Below are 21,475 nucleotides of genomic sequence, written 5' to 3'. Positions count from 1 at the left end.
CACTTATGCAGTTATTATGCCCATTTTCAGATGAGAAAACTAAGGATAAGTAGGCTAAGAGACTAGATCAAGAAATAAGGAAAGGAGAGCTGGGATTTCACTTCAAGACCTCTGTCTTCAACCCCCCCTGTGGCACATAGTGGTATTTCAGCCACCGCTGGTAACAATGAGCTCACGGGATTGAGAGTTTACTGCACATCAGGACTTAAGGAGGATTATCTTTGTGACAACTGCAACACTAAAAGACAGATGCTATTGTTATCCTCATTTTATAGGTGGGGATTATCACCCCATTTTCAATAAGTTGAGGCATGGAGAAATTAAGTAATAACACAGCATTTATATCAAACATTGAGAGAGTGAATTGCACATGCGTATTGTCACTTCCTGGGTAACCCCAGTTTTCCAGATCCATCTCTGCATCTCATTGAATCTGCTAATACATTCCTCTCTTTCTCCGATAGACATGTAAGACCTTGGAGGTGTGTGTGTGTGGGGGGGCGGCTACTGTTTGGTCCTGGGGTCCCCATGCAGGTCTGAGCCCCTGCAGAAGCAGGGACTCTCTCTTGGCTTCAATTCAGCACAGGCCCAGCCTCTTGGGTTGTGAGCTGTGATCTCCTCACTTACTTTCCAGAAAACTGTAGATCACACTGTCACTTTCTGTCTAGGCTGCCCTTCATTCAGTGCACAAATACCAACAACAAAACCCTATCTAAAATCTCCAGACAGGGAAACCCAAATCCTGCCTTTGGTCACCACTTTGTTTTTCTCTGCTGTATTGTTTTATTGCCTTGGCTGGCTCATCTCTTCTCCTGCTCATGTGCTGCTCAAATGACCTCTCTATGCATTCAGTCTTTCACACTCTCTGGTTCATCTTCACATGCCATGGAGACAGTTGTCAGGCAGGGAGGAGTAGGGAAGGGTCCTAAATGCAATGTCTCCTTAACATTTGAAAAGATGTTCAACCTCACTCTAAGGAAATATATATATATATATATATATATATATATATATATATATATATATATATAAATAAACTGCAATGAGAAAATATTTTTCATCCAACAGATAGGCAAAATCCAAGTTCAAGGACACATGAGGCTCAGGGAAAGCAGGTATTCTAGTACCTTGCTGGTGGAAATGCAAAATGGCACAATTCCTGTAAAAGGAAGTTTGCTAATGTACAGCAAAATTCCTATGCATTCACTCTCTGACCCAGCAATTCTGCTTCTAGAACTCAATCCCAAAGATATTCTTGCAAATCCACGAAAAGACATATATATGTACAAGGCTATCCAAAGCGGCGTGATTTATAGTAGCAAAAGAATGGAAAGAGCCCAAATGTTCCACAATAGGGAGCTGACTGAATGAACTGGAATAATCAACAAGATGGATGATGCAGCTATAAACAAGAATGAGGAATATTCTATATAATGTCCTGGAGTAGTCCCCAGAATATATTAGTAAGTGAAAAAAAAAAGCAAGGCAAAGAGGTAAAAAATAATCGTATGGTTCCACTTATTGAAGAGAGGGGTGGGAGACACACACATATATTGACCCATATTAACAACTGGATGAAAGAGTGAGGTCCAAACTCAAAGATTATCTATGGAAAGGAGGGAACAGGGTAGAGAGGAAAGGGATAAAAGCTAGACTTTCTCAGAATGTATCTTCTTTTAGAGGTTTAAGTTTGGAGTTATGTAAATATTTTTCACAACTAAAAAGGAAGATTTAAATTTGATAAGCAGTTTCTCAAAACTCAAAAGCAGAGTGAAATAAATGAATACAGGACTATATCAGTTGGTGGCATAATCACACATGAAGTAACTGGCGAAAGAGATTTTAAGACATAGCCATCCTTAGTAGGATCTAGGAACGAGAGGAATAGAAAGTAAAACAACTTAAACCATTTTCAGTCATCATCACACTGATGTCCGTAGTGGTTGTACCATCCTCCGAGTCTTGGATATGCAGTAGGGAATGGGAAATTGTGCTGATGTTGTAGGAAACTGGAATTTTCAGCAGAAATGAACACAGGTACAGACAGGACATCAAGAAAGTAAAAAAGAAAGTATTCTTACATCTGAAATGAAATGAACCCATTACGCACTTTATCTTTAGAAAACAATTCTTTAGCTCTGTTCATTGAAAAGCCTTAGAGACAAGGGCCAACTCAATAGGAATAATTACCTCCAGTGCCCAGATTCTCAATATCATTTTCCACCCAAAAGGGACCAGGGCTCCTTGGAGAAACAGCTGCTTCCAGGTCAGGGACAGAAAATATTCAAATTGAGGTTGGACCACTTTCAGAAAGTTCCCACTGGCCAATGGGACAATTGGAGTGTTGGTTAGAGTGATAATTGCAATGGATTTAAATACATAAAATATGTTTAAAGCCACTGAACCGTAATGATATTTTAAAATGTTCAACTTTAGGAGATGTCAGGGAATTAACTCATTGAATAAAAACCTGTGAATAAAGGAAAATAATTAAGTTTTTCTCTGCCTTTCCTTCATGAATTATACCTCAGGGTAACCAAATAGTTGATAAGGGCGAGTTTTCTTAAAGTATTCCAGCTTATAAAAGAAGATGAAATGAGAGCATGTGGGCATTTTGCAATCCCATCTATGGCTCCTAACATCCTCAAATGAGAGACAACCAGACATTATGCGTCCCTGATGGTGGCACAGAGCCTTGCCCGTAGAATATTCCAGTCGAAAAATGGAACCTAAATCTATGATTAGGTTTTTAGATCCTACTGCCAACTAAAGGAAATACAAGAGAGAGAGGATCATGTTAAACAACCTCCCAGGGACATAGTGGCCAAAATTCAGAGTGCAGGAGACACCTCAGAACAAATGACCTGGCTTCTTCCACAAAAAATAACAAGGGGTGGGCACAGAGGTCCACAGATTAAATGAACTGACACATATGTGCTACCTGTAGTGAGTACACCTGAGCAGGATTCTGATTTTTAAAAAAAAAATCTTTAAAATAAAATATCTTTATAAATAAAATAAAGTGGAAATTTGATTGTATTAAGTGATTATTTTTATTTTTTTTAGGAGGGTAGCATTGCAGTTATGTTATAAAGAGTTCTTTTTATCTGTTAGAGATACACACTAAAATGCTGTGGATGGATATTTTGCCTGAAATTTGCTTCCCGGTAATCCTAAAGTGCAGTGGCAGGGGCCATAGGCAGGGCTGTGAATGCAACAGAATAGGCCATGAGTTTGTAACTGGTGAAGCTGGGCGGTGGGCACATAGGTGTATTATTCTGTTTGAAATTTTCCACTCTGGGTCAAAAAAAGGAAACGAGCACATGCACACTCATACCTACTCACACTCACACTCCGTACACACTCACACACACAACGAAAGAAAAGAGGGAGGTTTCTTGCCTTGCATAGAGGAATAAGAAAAACGAGGGACCCTGTGCTTACCCCAGTGCCTGGCACACAGCAGGTACTCAATAAATACTTTGTCGAAGGAATGAAATACTGGTTGAAAGGTAGAAGACCAGGTATTATGACTGATTTGTGTCCCCCCAAATTCACAGGTTGAAGCCTTAGCCCCAGTACGACTGTTTGGAACTAGGGCTCTTAAAAAGGTAGTAATGAAGGTTAAATAAGATCATTAGGATGTGGCCCTAATCCGATAGGACCGGTGTCCTTTTTAGAAGAGGAAGAGACACTAGGGATGGGCACACATGAGGACACAGCGAGAAGGTGCCATTTGCAAGCCAAGGAATAAGTGGCTTCAAGAGAAACCAAACCGGTTGGCACCTTAACCTTGGACTTCCGGCTTCCAGAATGGAGAGAAAACAAATTTCTATTGTTTAAGCCACCCAGTCTGCGGTATTTTGTTACAATGGCATGAGATGACTAATACATAGGGCTTCTGGTGAGGGCCTGGTGTTCTCCAGGATGGAAGCTAACATTGTGTCAGGCCAGGAGCAATTGGGAACAGTGACGGGACACAAGAATATGAGCCAGACATCGATTTACATGCACTTTTTCTTTTCCTGAATGTTAACCTTCACAACAACCTATAAGGTGGGGACGGGTATTAGCCTCATTTCAGAGTGGAGGAAACAGGAACAGAGAGGTTAGCTAACTGGTCCAGAAACACACAGCTAGGAAGTGGCAGAGCCAGGATTTACACCTGGGCGGGCTGGCTCCAGGGCCTGTGTTGCTATAGCCACTGTGGGTGGACATGGGCCAGAGGGGTTTTAGGTGACAAGGTGTCCCGTGTGAATGACCAGAAGTCGGGAAAGCCTCTTCCTGTGGCCTGCTACACTACCGTTTTGCAGCAGCATGACAGGGGAGTGAACTCTGGAGTCAGACCTCCTCGGGGGATTCAAAGTGGTGGTGTGGAATCAGAGTACTGGGACTGGAATCCCGACTCTCCGATTCGTTTAGCTGTGTGACCTTGGGCAAGTTACATAACTACTCTGTGCTTCAGCTTTCTCATCTATGAAATGAGGACCGTAACAGTACTTACCTCCTAGGGTTGTCATGAGGATTCAAAAGGACAACGTACGCAAAGCACTTGGCTTCGTATTTAACACATAGTAAATGCTCAACTGTTACCAGCTGTGGGATCTCAGGCAGGTCAATTGACCTCGCTGGTTTGCAGCTTTCTAGTGCTTAGAGGGTAACATCTTTCTCACAAGAGTGGCCAAGAAGATTCAGTGAGATAATGTTGGAAACTCAGTAACTACCCTTACTTCTTCCTTGGAGGCCTAAATGAGCTACAACTATTGCTTGGATTCCTCTTGTGGGAATGGGGAGAACTGGCCTTCTGTCTTTTTTATAGGACTTTTTAATTTTCTGATTATAAAAGTAACACATCTGGTATACACACAGAGAAAAACAATGTGGATGTGTTTACACCAAACAGTCAAACCATTTTCCTCTAGGGAGTGGGATGGGGAAATGAGAATTTTCACTTTGAACTTTATCTCACTTACGTATTGCTTAAATTTTTTACAACCACCAAGTATTACTGTAAAAATGAGAATACACACTCACTGTAGATAATTTATCTCCTTCCCTCCCCCCCCGGTGTATTTCTTATATAAGCAGCATATTTTTTTAAACCCAGTTTGAGATTCTTTGTCTTTTAATAGGGAGTTTAATTACCTTTACTGTCATAACTGATATTTGTCTTACTGCTGTCATTTTGTTTTATGCTGTCAATTTCTGATGCTTCCATGTGGTGTCCTGTCTTCTCTGTCTCTTGCAATAGGCACTATGTTTCCTTTTGTTTTAATTTTCTACTGGGATAGGAAAATAGAAACTTGCTTTTTATGCTACTTGTGGATGCTTGGAAGTATTTCATAAACAGGTTTGAAATGATATTCTCTGTAGTGAAACAATTCCAGAAAAATACAGAAACAGTGTAGCCAAGGGTCTGGGTTTTAATTCTGGCTCCATTACTGACAAGCTGGGAGGACCCTGGGTGAGTGATTTAACCTCTCCGGGCCCCAGTGGGGACCACAACTACACCTGCTTCCTACCTGGTGCAAGGCTGGAATGAAGGGACACCTGTAAAATACTTATCCCAGTGCAGTATGGTTACTTGGTTCTTCCTGAAAAAAGACAAGGAAGGGGTGAATGGGGGAGGGATAACCAGGCATGCCTGTGTAGATGCCTTCACTGCCTAGATGGCTTTTTAAAGATATTTCTGACTTTAAGCATAAGGATCCCCTATGTCCTCTGTTCTCTAGATAAGGGGTCAACAAACTACAGCCTGGGGGCCAAATCCAGCTCATCCACTTAAGTGCTGTCTATGGCTGTGTTTGCCTAACGGTGCCAGAGTTGAGTAGAGACCCATATGGCCCACAAAGCCCAAGATACCTCCCAGCTGGCCCTTTAAGAAAAAGTTTGCTGACTTGCGCCTTCGAGCAACGAGATGATCATCCTTCTTTCTAAATTTAGGAGAAGATGCCATTTTCTCCCTTGTCCCATTATAGCCTCTCAAAAGCTAAGTGGCTCTTAGCATATATTAAAAGATTTTTTAAAAGACCATTAGCTTTTGCATTTAATTGTCCACAAGGTGGGGATACTTAATCAAAAACAAAACTAGAAAAAATGGAAAAGACAAAAGATACTGATTACAAAGCAGGGTTCTCCCGAGGCTGGGACACAGGGGAAAGGAGCCACGGAGGGGCCAATGCCCAGCCCTCTGAGGAAACTGAGCAGGCTCTCCCCTGTGCCAAGTTCACGGTCTCTCCAATGGGCTGCTCCCTATGTCTGGCTGCCTGCTGTCCTCCAACCTCAGCATTCCCCATCCTCCCGAGGGAATGGATGGGATAGTTTTTAATTTCAAAATTAGGACTTTGCCCCTGAAACAGTGAGTCTAATTCTCTTATGCACTCATACGTGGTTTCGAGTATCTCAGTGCACTGGCGGAACTAGAGTATAGGAGCCCCCGATTCAGGAAGGCGGGTCATGCCAAGAAGTGGGGTCTGTAGTTACTAAGCCCTGGTGCCTCCTCGGGGGGGGGGGGTCAGCTCCACTGGGACTGAGTCCCCACAGGCTCGGAGGCACTGAGAGCCTGGGCTTTTACCCCACAAGAGAATCTTGGTGGGCAGACAGGTCCAAAGGTCAGGGAACTGGTAAAGAAAAATGAAATGGTGGTGAGACCAAGCGTCCAACAGCGTGGTCCAGTGGTGGCCCCCGAAGAACAAAAGGAATTAGGAGAAGGGACAGATCCGGTGAGCAAGAGACAGCAGGGTAGGTGTCTTGGATGCGATGGACCAAGACAAGGACAACCAAAGAGGTCAGGGGAGAGAATGAGGAAGAATGAGGGGAAGCCTGAAGGAAAAGTGGACAGTCCTCCAGATCCTGGGCTCTGCATGGTGGCTTTGCAGGGTCATGGGCTTCACCCACGATCACACACGCATGATCACCCCACTGTTGCCAGTGATGGAGTGACTTCACCTACTAGTTCCACAGCTGAGAATGTCATTTCCAAAAAAGCTCACTCCACTGGGGAAAATGGCCATGAGGTTGTGTGGACCCCATTGTGGGAACCTGGAGGGCAGAAAATAGTCCGTTTATGGCATGATCCCAATCAGGCATTTGGAAGGATGGAAGAGTACCACTTGATCCCATGAAGTAGAGTGGTATTTATCTGATTGCTCCGAATGAAGAAATGGTTAAAACTGGGTTAAAATAATGCTCATGACCAACACTCACTGATCGCTGCCTCTCTGCCAGACACGGCTCCAAGGGCAGTGCGTGCTCACAATGACCCCGTGAGGAGGTTGCCGTTGTTAATCGCACTTTATGGATGGGGCAACTGAGGCACGAAAGGGCCAAGTCATTTGCCCAGGGTGACTCAGATGATAAATTTCAGGGTGAAGGCAAAGGGCAGTCTGGTGGGAGGCAGGCTCTGGAGGCCATTAGGGAGAGGCTAACCTAATTAAAGGTCTTTCCTTCATTCATCCATTCAGTAATTCATCAACCAGTATTGGCTGAGCATCGAAGAGTCTAACAATTTGCCAGCTGTGTGGATGTGAAGCCAAGGAAGATCTCTTAACCTCACAGAGCTTACAACCCAGTGGCAGCACAGCAAACCAACTTGAGTGCTTTATGCCAGGAACTGCCCTTTATAATGTACCTGTTCTTGTCCCCTCCCTTCTGTTTTCAGCTGGACAATACAGAGGCTCAGAGGGAAAAGGGGACTTGCCAGGATTCCATGGACTTGGAAGGCCACCTTAACCCCAGACACTCTGCCACGTGCACTGAGTGGTCAGGGTCCCTCCTCTCCTCTCCCCTCCCCTCCCCTCCCCTCCCCTCCCCGTCGGTTCCGGGGCAGTGAGTGCTTGGCCTAACGCTCCCCTTCCTCCCCTGTCCTTCCCACCTGCTGGCCAGGGTGCTCAGATTTGGGTTTGGGGACTGGGTATGGGGAGAGGTCAGTTAGGTCTCCACCTCTGTCCATCATGTGAAACGAGAGGAAGCAGCTTCCTGGCTCCCCAAAATAGAGAACTGCAGCCCCTGCCTCCGCGTCTGCCGTCACTGCCTCCAAGGGGCTGCTGGGCTGCTCACTTTGCGTCCATTATTCACGAATTTTACTGAGGGCTTGTTCTGGGGCAGGCCCTGGGCTTGGGATGCAGATGTGGCATGCTTCCTGCCCTCAGGAAGCTTCATCTGGGTTTTAAATGCCTGCAATTTGGTGGAACAGATGAATGGTCTCTGAGCCTGAGACAAAACCTATTCTGCGTGGCCAGGCAGGACTGAGGGAGCACCGTAATAACCCTGTGCTTGCTTCGAGCTATGTCTCTTCTGGCTGGTCTGCCTTCAGCCTCCTGAAGACCAGCCGCAAGGACACAGAGGCAGCCTTACTAGGAGCATAAAGCCAAGGCGGGGAGACGTCCCAGGGAACTGGGGGAAATGAGCACGTGCAGAAGAGAGTGCCAGGCAGTCTGCGAGCCTTCAAACTGCTGCCAATGCATTGGGCCCCAGAGCTCCCTGGGACAGGAGCTGGAAGCAGGGCTTCTAACAGCTGTGTTACTGAGAGAGTTCTCAGTTGAAAGGAGAGGGGGCTTTGATGCCTGACCATCAAAAACCAGCATTTCTCCAGATGAATCTCTGGTGACAATTCAAATTTCTGTGCGAAGTCGGCCTATAGAGCCCCTGCTGTCCCAGTGTGAGGGCGAGAGGGTGGCCTGCATCCTGGGAGAAGAGGAAGGATGGTGCAGACTAGTGCCACTCATCCCCCTCCACATCTGCTCTGGCCGACAGCCCCGGCCCCCAGCCCCGGCAGGCACGTACCTTCACACCGCAGCACGGCACTGTTCCAGACCACGCTGCCCTCCTTCAGGATGCAGGTGATGGTCTCCGAGCCCTGAGTCCCGAGGAAGCCTTCATCACAGAGGAAGGAGATGGAGCTTCCCAGCTGGAGGCTGTCACCAAACCGTTTGCCATTCACTGGAACGCCGGGATCTGGGCACTCGTTGTGTCGGAAGGCTGTGTGGATGGGGGCCAAGGACGGGATTAGGCAGAACTGGCATGCAGATGGACCCCCCCCCGCCGCCAGAGAAAATAAGCTTAATTACGATAGGCAATCCTAGACCCCATCACTTCCACAAGAACCCACCCTACTGGAGTCAGAGCCAGATGCCCCAGAACCAGTGAGCCACAGTGGGCAGAAAGCAGGTGATTGTTAAAACTTGATCTCCTACCTTCCTGAGCACCTGATTCAATTTCAACCTAATGAACATATCGAGCTCAGGCAGCGAACTAAGTATTTCTCATGTCAGCTCATTTATATCATATAATGATTCCATGAGGTAGACATAATTACCCCAGGTTACAAATGAGGAAACTGAGGCTCAGCATGGCTTAGGAGAAGAGCTACTTCCTGCTGTCACATCCATTCCACACTTCCCTAACTTCAGACAGTTATGGGATCGTTTATGTTGCAGATGAGCTGGACTCCAAGTCCTGTGACACTAATAGACACTAAGCATCATAAAGTAGGTGCCCTGGACTCAACCCTGTCTGAAGCCATTTCCTTCATTTCCTTGTGTATTGTCAGGCTGCCTCTCGCTCTGTCCAGGCAACTGATAATGCAGTGGGAAGGGGGCAGAGGAAAGAGAGCACTTGCGGGTTTAATTGAGCTTTTCCTCTTGTTAGTTACACGGTTCTGGGCAATTTATGTAATCTTGCTGAGCCTCTGTTTCCTGACCTATAAAATGGAAACCGTACTTCCCCAGCAGGGTCATTTTGGGATAGAAATAAAAGGAAAGTTGGTATGAATTTGAAAGTGGAGAATGTTTGGGATGGCGCCTGACAGATGGTAAGTACTCCCTGAATATGAGTCCACTGCCTTCTTCCCATTCCCACCCCGTCTCCACGGAGCACGTTCCCAGCCTGCCTCCATCAGGGTGCCACAGTTCTGGAGCTCAAGTCTCAGAGCCACACCCTATCTGCATCCCTGCTGTTGTGAGGACGCAGCTTTCCAGGAGACCAGGCTCCCTGGCTCTGCAGGCGGGTGCCACTTTAAATCAAGAAATCAATTTGCAAGCCTCTGAAATTCACTAGTGATTTTTTTTTTTAAAGATTTTATTTATTTGACAGAGAGAGACAGCAAGAGAGGGAACAGAAGCAGGAAGGTGGGAGAGGGAGAAGCAGGCTTCCTCCCTTCCCTGACGCAGGGCTCGATCCCAGGACCCTGGGATCATGACCTGAGCCAAAAGCAGATGCTTAACAACTGAGTCACCCAGGCGCCCCTCACTAGTGATTTAAACACTTGCCCAACCAGAGACAGAAGGGCCCCAGAGGCTGCTGGATCTTGCTGGAGGCAGGAGACCTGCAAACCTGGAGATCCTTCCTACTGAAGGCAAGCCACGGGAGCATGTGATGCAGAGATGATTGTGATGATCCCTCAGCGGATGCCCCAACACCCTTCCCACTGAAATGCAAAGCCCAGGTCAGCCCAGACTTTAGGCTCCCCACCTTCCTTCATGAGGAATGATGACTATGAGGTTGCCCTGACATTTAGAAAGATGCCCTGGGGGGCGCCTGGGTGGCTCAGTTGGTTAACCGACTGCCTTCGGCTCAGGTCGTGATCCTGGAGTCCCGGGATCGAGTCCCGCATTGGGCTCCCTGCTCAGCGGGGAGTCTGCTTCTCCCTCTGACCCTCTTCCCTCTCCTGCTCTCTATCTCTCATTCTCTCTCTCTCAAATAAATAAATAAAATCTTAAAAAAAAAAGTTTATAGGAAGGTGCCCTGGGAAGAAGAGTGGTGCTTGGGGCCCAGAAGTCCAGACATGTCTCTTAAAAATCTGATCAGTTACACGCAGGCATGCCTACATGCAGGAATATGAAGCTACTTCCAATGTCAGGGCGCAAAAGCTCTAAGTCAAGGGCCTTTCAACCTCAGGTTCCTGGCATGTGGAAGGGGTAGATAAAGCTTAGCTACTGATGTTTCTGCTGAAGCAGCCGGTGGTGATGACCACAGAGGTGCTCACACGGCAGGTGCTCGGGGGACAGCTGCTGCCATCACCGTTGTTCCAAATGCCCCACGTGGAGGAAGGATTAGCTTTACTCTAAGGAGTGCTAGGGGTGAAAATGGGATCACTGATCCTTGTTCCAGGGGCACCGGCTTCAAGTCAGCCTGAGCGGAAAGCACCCAGTGCTCTTTGACTATGGAGAAGCTAGCTGTCTGGGAAGTGAGTTCCCTACGCTGGGCAGATTCAGGCTCAGCCTAGATGATCATCACCTGCATGTGACTGAGGAGCTTTACGTCCCAGTTCCCAGACACTTGTCTGTGGACTACTATTTCACCAGCTACATCAGAATCACCTCTGAAGCCTGTAAAAATGTAGATTACAGGGCCTCACCCCTTTAGGGATTCTGATTTAGCAACACGGCCCAAATTTAAAACAATTATGTCTACTTATCCCCCCACTATCTCTATAAATGCACAGAGAAATATCTGATGTCTGCAATAGTGTTCAGCAAAGGCTGGCAAGAACCATTTCTGGGTGAGGGGGATTCTGGGTGGTAATTAGTACTTCTTTGACCTGCCCTGTTTGTTGAGTATGTAATGTGTTGAATGTGTATCATTTTTATGGTGATGGAGAAGGCTTGGAGAAGAATGCTAGGTAGGCTCAATCCTCTTTTAGGCCAGGTCCCTGCATTTTGCTTCCCCTTTCCCCTCCCCACCAAGGACTCAGCACTTGATGCTTTTTGGAAAGTGGGCACTTCCTAGGATTTGGTCTTGCTGGGAGACTCAGTAGCCATTTTGTCCCAGGCTGCCCACTGATGTCCACACCTACACTGAACCTGCAGAGTTCCCAGCCCTCACTATCCTGGAAGGTGGGCCCCCTGGGATACCTCTCACCCCTCTTTCTGTTCCCACCAGCAGGAAAAAAGGGCATTAGTCACTTATGGACCTTTCCATCCAATACACATTTACTGATCCTTACCAGGTCCAGACTCTGTGCTGGGCAGAAGGGATAAGAAGGTAAGTATACATCCCCCCACCTTCCCAGAGCTCATGATCTCATGGTAAGGCAAGGATGGGGATAGATCAGCTAGAAGCTAGAGCACAGTGCTAGACTGGGAAGACTAGGGAAGATGGAGCTGGGTTCTGCTTCTGCCTGACTGTGGGTGGTGGGGACAGGTACGCCCTGGAAGAGGCGTGCCCTGAGGAGACTGATGGTTTCTAGCAAGTTCACTGCCCTGAAGAAGGTGCTGAAGGGAATGCTGGGAGAGGGCTTGAGCCTGGGTGGTTCCTTGGAATCTGAGGTCCCCAACGGCCCCATCTCAACTAGACTCCAGGGACAGGTGGGACAAAGAAGCAAGACATCTATGCCAAGGGAGAGGGGTGGGGGCTGGGAGGAGATCTGTTCTGTCAAAAAGCACCGGACTATGTGAGTGTTTGCATGCATGGGGTGGGGTGGGAACTGGGGGCTTGCATTTCACAAGCAGCCCCTGGAAGTGGATCTGGTGAATGGTTCAGGCAGGCCCAACTTCAGCCCAAATTTGACTATTTGCCATTGGCTAAGTTCACTGGGTCTACAGCTTATTATGACCCGAGAAGCACTTCTTGCTACCTTTGGCAGTTTTCTATTTCTGGTCTCCGAGCTCTGGCCTTCCTCCGCCTCCTCACGATAGCCCCAGGAGACACAGAAATGCAAAGAATTTCCACTTAGCTTCAGGCTCCTTCTAGAGAAGGGACCCAGGGTTGAACTGGAGGTGACAGCTTTTGGACTGTGGCCCTGAGAGGGGCGATGAGGAAGTGCCCCAGCAACAAGGCTAATAAGCCTCAGATCCAAGCAGAAATCTGCTCTGGACCCTCGTTTCCGATTTGACCGCAGGGGTGGGAACTGGGCAAGGCGAAGTGTGAGCCCACGGGGAATACCTGAAGTCAACAGTAAGCAGGTGTTCAAGGACCAGGGAGAGCCCCTTGAGAGGGATGGGCAACAATGAGAGGAAGACACAGGCTTGCTCTCCCGGGGGCCCTCCCCGGTGCTCACTGGGCCTTCTAGGAGGGGGAGGGTGGGACGAACAAATGAGGTCCTGGGCTCCTTTGATGTTACATATTGCCCTTAGAGGAAAGAAATGCTCAAAAGAGAGTGACTCCACTGAAAAGAGCACCCTGGCCAGCAGCCAGCACTTTCGGCTTTTCCAGTCATGCTGGAGCCCCATGCCGGGGGCCCCCCATGGCCCACCCACATTGATGCTCCTCCACGGGGGCACCCTCCACCATGCTCAGAGGCCAGTACTCCGAGGGTTGGTCTGCTGGAGACAGAGTGGGGACTCACTGGTAAAGGTGATGTTGAAGCCCCTCTTCCCTGTGGAGTGGTCAGTCTGGAACTCGAGACGGGCCACGTGACCACTGCTTGTGATGGAGGAGGGGAGCTGGTTTCCTGAGAAGGTGCCCAGAACCGGGGCCTCGGCTGTGGCCCCATCCTTGACAACCAGGAAGTCAAACTGAGGCTCCACGTCAATGTCGTTGAAAGCCAAGTGGATGCGGCTCTCGGGCCGGGCCAGGATGAGCCAGACACAGTGCAGGTGGTTGCCGTAGTCCTCTGGGTAGTTGGGTGACAGGACGACCCCGGAGGGGCTGGTGAAGTTGAAGAAGCAGGAAACTGCAAGAGAAGAGCCGTGGAGGTCAGTGCGCGTCCCGGCATTCTGCCTGGGCTATCAGGGGTTGGTGTGGGGAGCATTTCCTTGGCCTAAAGAGCAACTGAAAGAAACTAACACCAGGGTTGGGCCGGACTGGCTGGGCTCTGAGCTCTAGGAGGGAGATGTGCTGGGTTCCATGCTGGGCATGGTGCTGGGAAGGGACCCTCTGACCAACTGCAGACATGGCGGGTGGAATTGGTCCTCTTAGCTGCTGGTGATTCCCTGGGTGGTAACCAGGGTCAGGACACCCAAGTCCATTCCTCCTCTTTAAACATTATGATAGGTATGCCCTGGGGATTTGGGCAACCTGAAAGCTACAAAGCTACATAACTATGCCAAGGAGGTGTTGGGTAAACACGGTCTTTCAGAGACCAAAGCTTTGGAAGAACCATGGGGGAGGGGTGATGGTGGCCTCATCTCCATGCCTTGCCCACTTCCTGTTCTCTCTCCTAGTTTATCCTAAGGACTCACTCTTCTGGAATTCCTTATTTTAAACCCTTTTCATGCCAGTGACTAACAGACCCTGGAACAAGGCTGAGGCAAGGGAAATGCTATAAGTGGAAAAACAAACAAACAAGCAAACACTAAACAAAAATTAAGATGGAAAATAATAGAACGAAAAAAATTGCAACAAATATGCCAAAGGGTGAATATCAATATTAAATTAGAGCTTTTATAATTGCATAAGAACATCACCAGGATAAGCAAAGAGTGTGCTCACAGGATTCGTAGGAGAGAAAATAGAATTAAAATGAAAACACAGTCTATTTCACTAGTAAAAGAAAATAAAGAAAAAATACGCAGCCCAATATTGTTGAGGCTTCGTGGAAATTCATACGTATTTATTGCCAGCTGCAGAGTAAAGTTGATATAATCCTTTTGGAAGGGAGGATATGAATTCTTATCAACAACCACAAAACTATTCAAATATTCTGACTCCGTAGTCTCTAGGAATTAATTCAGAAGAAAAAGAGCCGCATGGACAAAGATGTTCATAGTGACATAATTTTATTAGAGAAAAAAAATGTGAACAACCTATATGCCAGCCTAATAATATGAGGTAAATTATAGCCTTTAATGTGATGCTGTTTGAACAAAATCATTAAAGTGATAAATACGACCCTGCAGAAAGAAGAACATTAAGCATCATTTTAAGTAAAACAGTAGATCATAAAATTATATGTATACTTCCGATTATAGCTATTACATATTTACATGTGGATAAAGACTGGACATGAGCCCCCGAATAAAAATTGTTTTCAAGTAATAGGTTTTGGGGTAATACTTTTTCAAAATGAAAACAACACTTAATTTTTCTGACTGCAAAAATGATATAGGCTCATACTAAACACTTTTAAATGTAAAAGTATAAAGAGGGTAAAAACTAATATGGGCAAATATTTAAATACCTTTATAACATTTATATTGATGTTTGGTGTTAATAATATTGAAACTTAAGTTAGCAAAATATTTGGCTTATTAATTATAATGAAGCTAAGGTGAAAAATAATAATGAAATCATGCTTGCAAAAGAAACACACACACAAAACAAAGGAATTGGTGACTCCTTATGTTGAGCTTCTCCTTCCTTTCCCTGACTCTACTCATCCTCCCCTTTTCCACATTAGGTACCCCTTTTCCAACCTGCTACTCAAAGCCTTCCCATCCAGTTCTGCAAAGCGAACCTGGTCCCTAAGACATATTCAGTCTTACCCCTGTAGTCTCTGCGTTTTAGGGGTATAGAAAGAGTCCGAGCCAAGGGGAGAGATGGATATGAAAAAGCATTTAGGCAACACAATATAGGGTTAATAGTGATTATTATGATATATTAATGGTGGTTACTAAGTGCAGGCACTGTTCTGAGCACTGTCATCAATTACTCAATTTAGCTGTCACAATAACACTATTTGGTAGGTAGCTCATTTTAAAGATGAAGACACTGAGGCCCGCAGAGGTTAAGTAATTTGCCAGTGTTGCTTGGTCAGCAAATGGTAACGGCAAGTTCAAATCCATCTGACTTCAGGGGCCAAGCTCTTAGCCACCCCCGAACATCTGCTTATGAGAACAGTACTGCCCACTGGGCCTAAAAGTGGAGTCCATGGGGTGTTCTTAGAATTTGCTGAATATCGACCTGTCAACTCCTAACCACTACATTAGCACTGAAGTGGGGGGGCTCTAGGCTGGTCATGGGTGCCCCCACACAGCCATGCTGTCTCCAGCTGCAAGTATAATGCAAATCATGAGGAATCCTAACCCAACAGAGCCAACGACCTTGAAGACAAGGGGCAAAATCACAAGGCCTGCCTACCAGTAGAACCGTACCAAGGCAGACCGAAGGCAAGAAGAAGTGCTATGATTTCAGAGGGAAGACCATCAGAAGAACTGTAAACATGTGCACAAGTGGCTCTGCTGCAGAGAATTTAATTAACATCACCTGAGTCCCCACCCCCACTCCATCACTCTATCACATTATTCTTTTTTCTTTATACCTTTGTAGTGGGTTGCCATCTTGCAAAGCTACAGGGGCACTATTTTGAGCAGCTGTATATGGTAGCTTTACTTATCACTCTCTAAAATTATCTTGTTCACTTGTTTGTTTATGGTCTGTCCCTCCCTCACCCCAACACATACACATATGTTCCATGAGAGTAGAAATCTTGTCTGTTTGATTCCTCTCGGTCCCTAATGGCTCCCATGATGCCTAGTGCATTCATTGTAGGTGCTCAATCAGCAAATCAATATTTGCTGAATGAATCAATGAATACAGTTGACCCCTGAGCAACACAGGTTTGAACCACACACATCTACTTACACGTGGATTTTTTTTTAAATAAATACAGCACAGTACTGTAAATGCATTTTCTCTTCTTTATGATTTTCTTAATAATATTTTCTTCTCTCTAGCTTACTTTATTGTAGGAATACAATATATAATACTCGTAACATATAAAATATGTGTTAATCAACTGTTTATGTTATTGGTAGGGTTTTCGGTCAGCAGTAGGTTATTAGTAGTTCAGTTTTGGGGGAGTCAAAAGTTATATATGGATTTTTTGACTGAACAGGGTTGGGTGGGGAGAGGTTGGCACCCTACTCCCGTGTTGTTCAAGGGTTAACTGTATTTAATGGTTGATACCATCTCAAAAGATGGGGACATGAATACATGTGCCTCACGTTCCCAACCCGTTCTAACCCCCAAGCAACAGAATTGACCAAAGTCTGAAAACCAGGTGGATACCCGAGTCAGCTCTGGAAACTAGGAAAAAATACCAGGCCATGACCCTCAAGGCACTTCTCTTAGACACAGTACAGATCTGTTCCTAAATAATTTAAAGTAGAAAAGAGAATGACCCAGCCAAGTTGCTAAACAGCAAAGACAACAGAAACTGCTCCCAGTGTCAAAGACCTCGAAAAATATATTAGTCACATAAAATTCATTAAAAAAAAAAAAACACTCAAAGATGTTTTCTACCCAACCAAGAGATAAACCAAAATGAAGAACTCAAGTGTGGGAAAGTTTTGGTTAATAAAAAAAAAAGATTAGGAAAAAGCAAATAAACGGTATAGTAAAGAATCTAAATAATTGCTATAAACATAGTTATAAAACAGAATGCAAGCAATACAAATATCCCTTCGAAGAGAAGATAAAAGATACCACTCCTGCCCAAACCCCAGGATAAAACTCTGTAGATGACACTGGTAGAAAGCATAAAGTTGGAGCAAGGAGATATGCTAATTTCCTCATCTTGCGAGAAACTCTCTTATATAGTTTCTGTGGTTAATTAGAGAGATATAGGTTAGACCATGTTTTTAAAGATGTTAAGAGTAATTAGTAATAGACTATAAAGTAGCTTATCTTCAAAATTACCAAAGGGGGAAAAAGGAAAGCAGTCACTTTAGCAAAACATGGAATTGAAAGGACAAAACAAGGAAGCATAAAGAGGGGAAATGTAAAGTAAATGCTAAAAGAAAAAAGAGACAAAATATTATTTATGACAATATACGTGTACAGGTTAACCTAGCCCAGTAAAATATAGTTCTCATTTTGGAACAAGACACACGACTTACACAAAGTGTCTCAGAGTAGTTAAAAACAAGGGAAGGGGCCAACATAGCTCAGACTTCACATTAGAAGAGGATTAAAGTTCACCAATGCCAGGTTCCAGAGATTCCTATGTGTTTGGTGGAGTCGTCCAGAGAATCCACAGGTTCCAAAAGCTCCCCCAGGTGATCCTAAATGTGCAACCAAGGTTTCAGAAGGACCAGTGGAGGCAAATGCCAACCACCCAAAAAGGGGGTTTTAATATTAAGATCAGACCCTTGGATGTTATAACGTCACACCAGACTCTTGGGTGATCCTTGTTTTTGGTCAAGAGTCTTGAACAGCTACCAAAAGACATTATTCTTGCACCTGGAAGGACATGAAGCTCACAAACTGACACTCATAGAAAAGAGTGTGGCCCTACAAAGCTCAGTCTAATGCCCTAAAAGATAACTCAGACTTGCTGCCATGAGAGCAGGAAAAGGGCATATGCATTGTGCTACAAAGGTCTAATCTTTCTCGCTCTGGAAAATTATGTTTGCGTGCTACTTTGGAATGTTTCTGTTAGAGAGCACAGTTTGCTTCTCAGTGTCCAAAATGAGGAAAACATCAAGTGCTATAATTGGATCTCATCATTATCAATCACCCAGGTTACAAGAGGGAGATAAGGTGCCTACCCCCTTTGGAAGTAGTTATGCTTATGGATCTCAACCTTGGATAAACCTTTAAATCAGAGGGCTCTGCCATCGCTCAGACTTTTGAAAACTGATAAAGGTGGAAAACTCATTAGCAGGTGTATGCATAATTACTGTGTGTAATATCAGATCATTATTTGATAGAAAACACAAGGGGCTTGTTGGAAAAACCCCCTTTTACTATCTTCTCTTTTGGTATTGTTATTGCTGGCTTCACTGCTTTCAAAATGATAATTCAATTACGGGGTGGGGGGAGCTGACAAAGCAAAACAAAATCCAAAGATGATATTTAAACAATGGATGATGCACAGATTCCAAAATGAAGATATGACAGTTATGATACTTTATAGCCCAAAGCACTGACACAGATCAAATAAACTATTTTTAAAAAAGTATAAGAGTTGGAGAAAAATATACTAATCTGAAATCAAAAATAAGTAAAGATAAAGCAGATCTGTAAAATACTATGAGTGTGTATGTGTTACATGAAACTGTGTGGCCTTCAAACAAGGAGAATCATCCTCTTTACAAGCACCCATGGAATATTACAGAAATGGACTTTATCTTATGCTACAAGGAAATCTCCATAAAGCTCTCCACGAAGCAAAAACTATGGGGCCATATTCTTTGTTCACAGTGCAAATGAACTAGAAATCCGTACTAAAAGAATACAGGAGAATCTCTAAATCAGTTGAAAATTCACAGAGCCCTTTCTTAAATAAGTTCTTGAGTTCAAAAAGGAAATGAAATCTGTCAATATAGACTAGTTATAAGAATGATGATGGTATCAGGTCAAAGCTGTAGTTCACAGAAAATTCATAGCCTTATTCATTTGTAAATTGTAGAAAAATAAGTTAAATGAATGTTTAAACTCAGAAGTTATGGAGAGAATAACTGAACAAGATCAAAGAGAGAACAGAGAATAAACTTAGAAAAGATAAAAATAGAAAAAAAATAACAGAAAAGCCCCATAAATAAGAAACTTCTCACTGGTCTACTCAAGAAATAGACGGTACATATAAATATAGGATAGTAAAACTAAGAAGATAAGTCTATTTTAAAAGAATAGTACATGTAACATACTAATAAATTTGAAATCTTGACAAAACAGAATTTCCTAGGAAATTCTGAATTACCAAACTTGTGTGAAGAGAAAAACACAAGAAAACTGGAATGTACTTAAGGAGTAGGTGGTTTTGTGGCTAGAGCTTTAAAACTTTAAACACACCATAATAGCCATGCTATTTAAATTAATTTTGATACAACTACTCCCATAAAACAGTATATATGATACACATATTCACACCCACCTACTCACACACCAACATACCCACAGTGTAAAAAGAAATCCCATATGCAAAGTGTTAGCAAATCAAATTCAGCCCTACAACAATGAACAAACACAGCCTATATAATGAAAACAACAAAACTTTACTGATAGGCAGAAAAGAAAATTTCAAAATGAGAGACGCACTATTTTTCTGGGTGACGAGTTCATATTATTAAAATGAAAATTATCCTCAAATCGTTGTATACATTGAACATAACTCCAGGCCTAGCACACACCAATTTTTTTCTTTCTGAAACTTAAAACAACTGTAAGATCCATCTGTTGGAATAAACAGGTGAAAAGAGCCAACGTCTCCTTAAAGAGATGAGGTGCCAGTCAGTAGTCCCTTACAACAACCCTCTGAGGTGGATGCTATTATCCACACTTTACAGATGCAGAAGCTGAGTCCAGGTGTTCAGGTAACCTGCCCCCAGTCACACTGCATGGGGGTGACGGGCTGGGATATGAACCTAGTCGAGCTGGTTCCAGAGCCCAAGCTCTCAGCCATGACATCTGCTTTCTCCCAGTGTAAGGAGGCCTTGCCCACTCAGATATTAAAACATATACTCAATCTGCAATAGTAAAATCTGTATTGTATTAGCTTCAAATGAGAGAGAAATGGAGCCAGAAAAGAAAAGTTCAGAAACAGATACAGACATCTAAAAATTTAGCATATGACGAGGGGGGGCTTTTCACATTGGCAGGGCAAAGGTGGATGGATCAATAAAGGATGCTGGGACAAATGGCTAACCAGCTGTGGAAAAATTAGATTCATACCTCACTCAATGCACCACAGAACTACTAGAAAAAAAATATAAGGAATATAAGGAATATTCATATAATCTCAGAGGTGGAGATGGACTTTCTCAGCATTACACCAAAGTTGGAAATCATATGGGAAATGATTTTTACCTACAGACATGAGAAACTTTTGGATTTTAAAAAAATCACCACAAACAAAACCTCAACACTGAGGAGCAAATGGAGAGGAAATATTTGCGGTTATTCTAGTTAAATATTTACTATGTTTGCCATATACAGAACGACAATTCAATAAAGAAGACAAACATTCAAAATAGGAATATGCGCCAAGGAAATTAAGAGGTCACTAACAGAAGAGTAAAGCTGGTCAACAGAGATGCGGGAAATGTACAATATTATTGGAAAACAGAAACGTCAAGTGACAGAGCTCTCACGTTGGCAAGGAGAAACAGACAGCATGGAACTTTGCAAGAGAATGGAGAGAAGCTGGAAGGGCAGATGGAGGTTAAGCAGCTGAGGGAGGAGGAAAAACAGGAGAGTGGTTGCTAGAAGGAAGGACTATCTGTTCTGAAATACAGCGGAGCATCTGAGGAGGGCAGAATGCCACCCTTTGGGTTTTAGTGACAAGAGGTCATCGGCGACTTTGGTGAGAGCAGTCTCCGGGTGTGGGGGACACCAGAATGGGCAGGTGACAAGGGAGCGGCAGCTGAGGAAAGGATGCAGCAGGGAGGACATCCTGTCAAGGAAGTCCGGGTGTAAAAAGGAGCATTAGAGAACGGGCAGGGTGATGGGGGTGTGTGAAGAAAGAGCTTTCCTTCTAAGTTTTAGAGACCCGGGGTAAATTTAAATGGTGATGGGCAGGACTCGGCAGACGGGGAGAGGCTAGAGACACAGAACAGGGAGGATGGACTGCACATAAGGCATAAGGTTCCTGAGAAGGTGGGAGGTGAGGGAGACTCTATAGTGAGAACAGTCCATTAATCCCTGGTCGTGAAAG

The 21,475-nt window shown here is 44.6% G+C and overlaps 1 protein-coding gene across 2 annotated transcripts in view; it reads right to left on the bottom strand.

Annotated features, from left to right (window-relative positions):
- Window positions 1–21,475, bottom strand: part of CSMD2 (CUB and Sushi multiple domains 2) — a 588,524-nt gene that overhangs the window by 198,467 nt on the left and 368,582 nt on the right. For both annotated transcript variants that reach the window (XM_088023017.1, XM_028113838.2), the window contains exons 14-15: window positions 13,286–13,612; window positions 8,785–8,979 (exon numbers count right to left, since the gene is read on the bottom strand). In XM_088023017.1, the coding sequence (XP_087879143.1) occupies window positions 8,785–8,979; window positions 13,286–13,612 (522 nt within the window). The remainder of the gene's footprint in view (window positions 1–8,784; window positions 8,980–13,285; window positions 13,613–21,475) is intronic.

The sequence above is a fragment of the Eumetopias jubatus genome, unplaced genomic scaffold (assembly GCF_037043125.1).
Source record: "Eumetopias jubatus isolate StellerSeaLion01/CBP00866 unplaced genomic scaffold, mEumJub1_p1.0 scaffold_4, whole genome shotgun sequence".
Classification (NCBI taxonomy): domain Eukaryota; kingdom Metazoa; phylum Chordata; class Mammalia; order Carnivora; family Otariidae; genus Eumetopias; species Eumetopias jubatus.
This window is presented reverse-complemented; position numbering and strand designations above follow the sequence as displayed.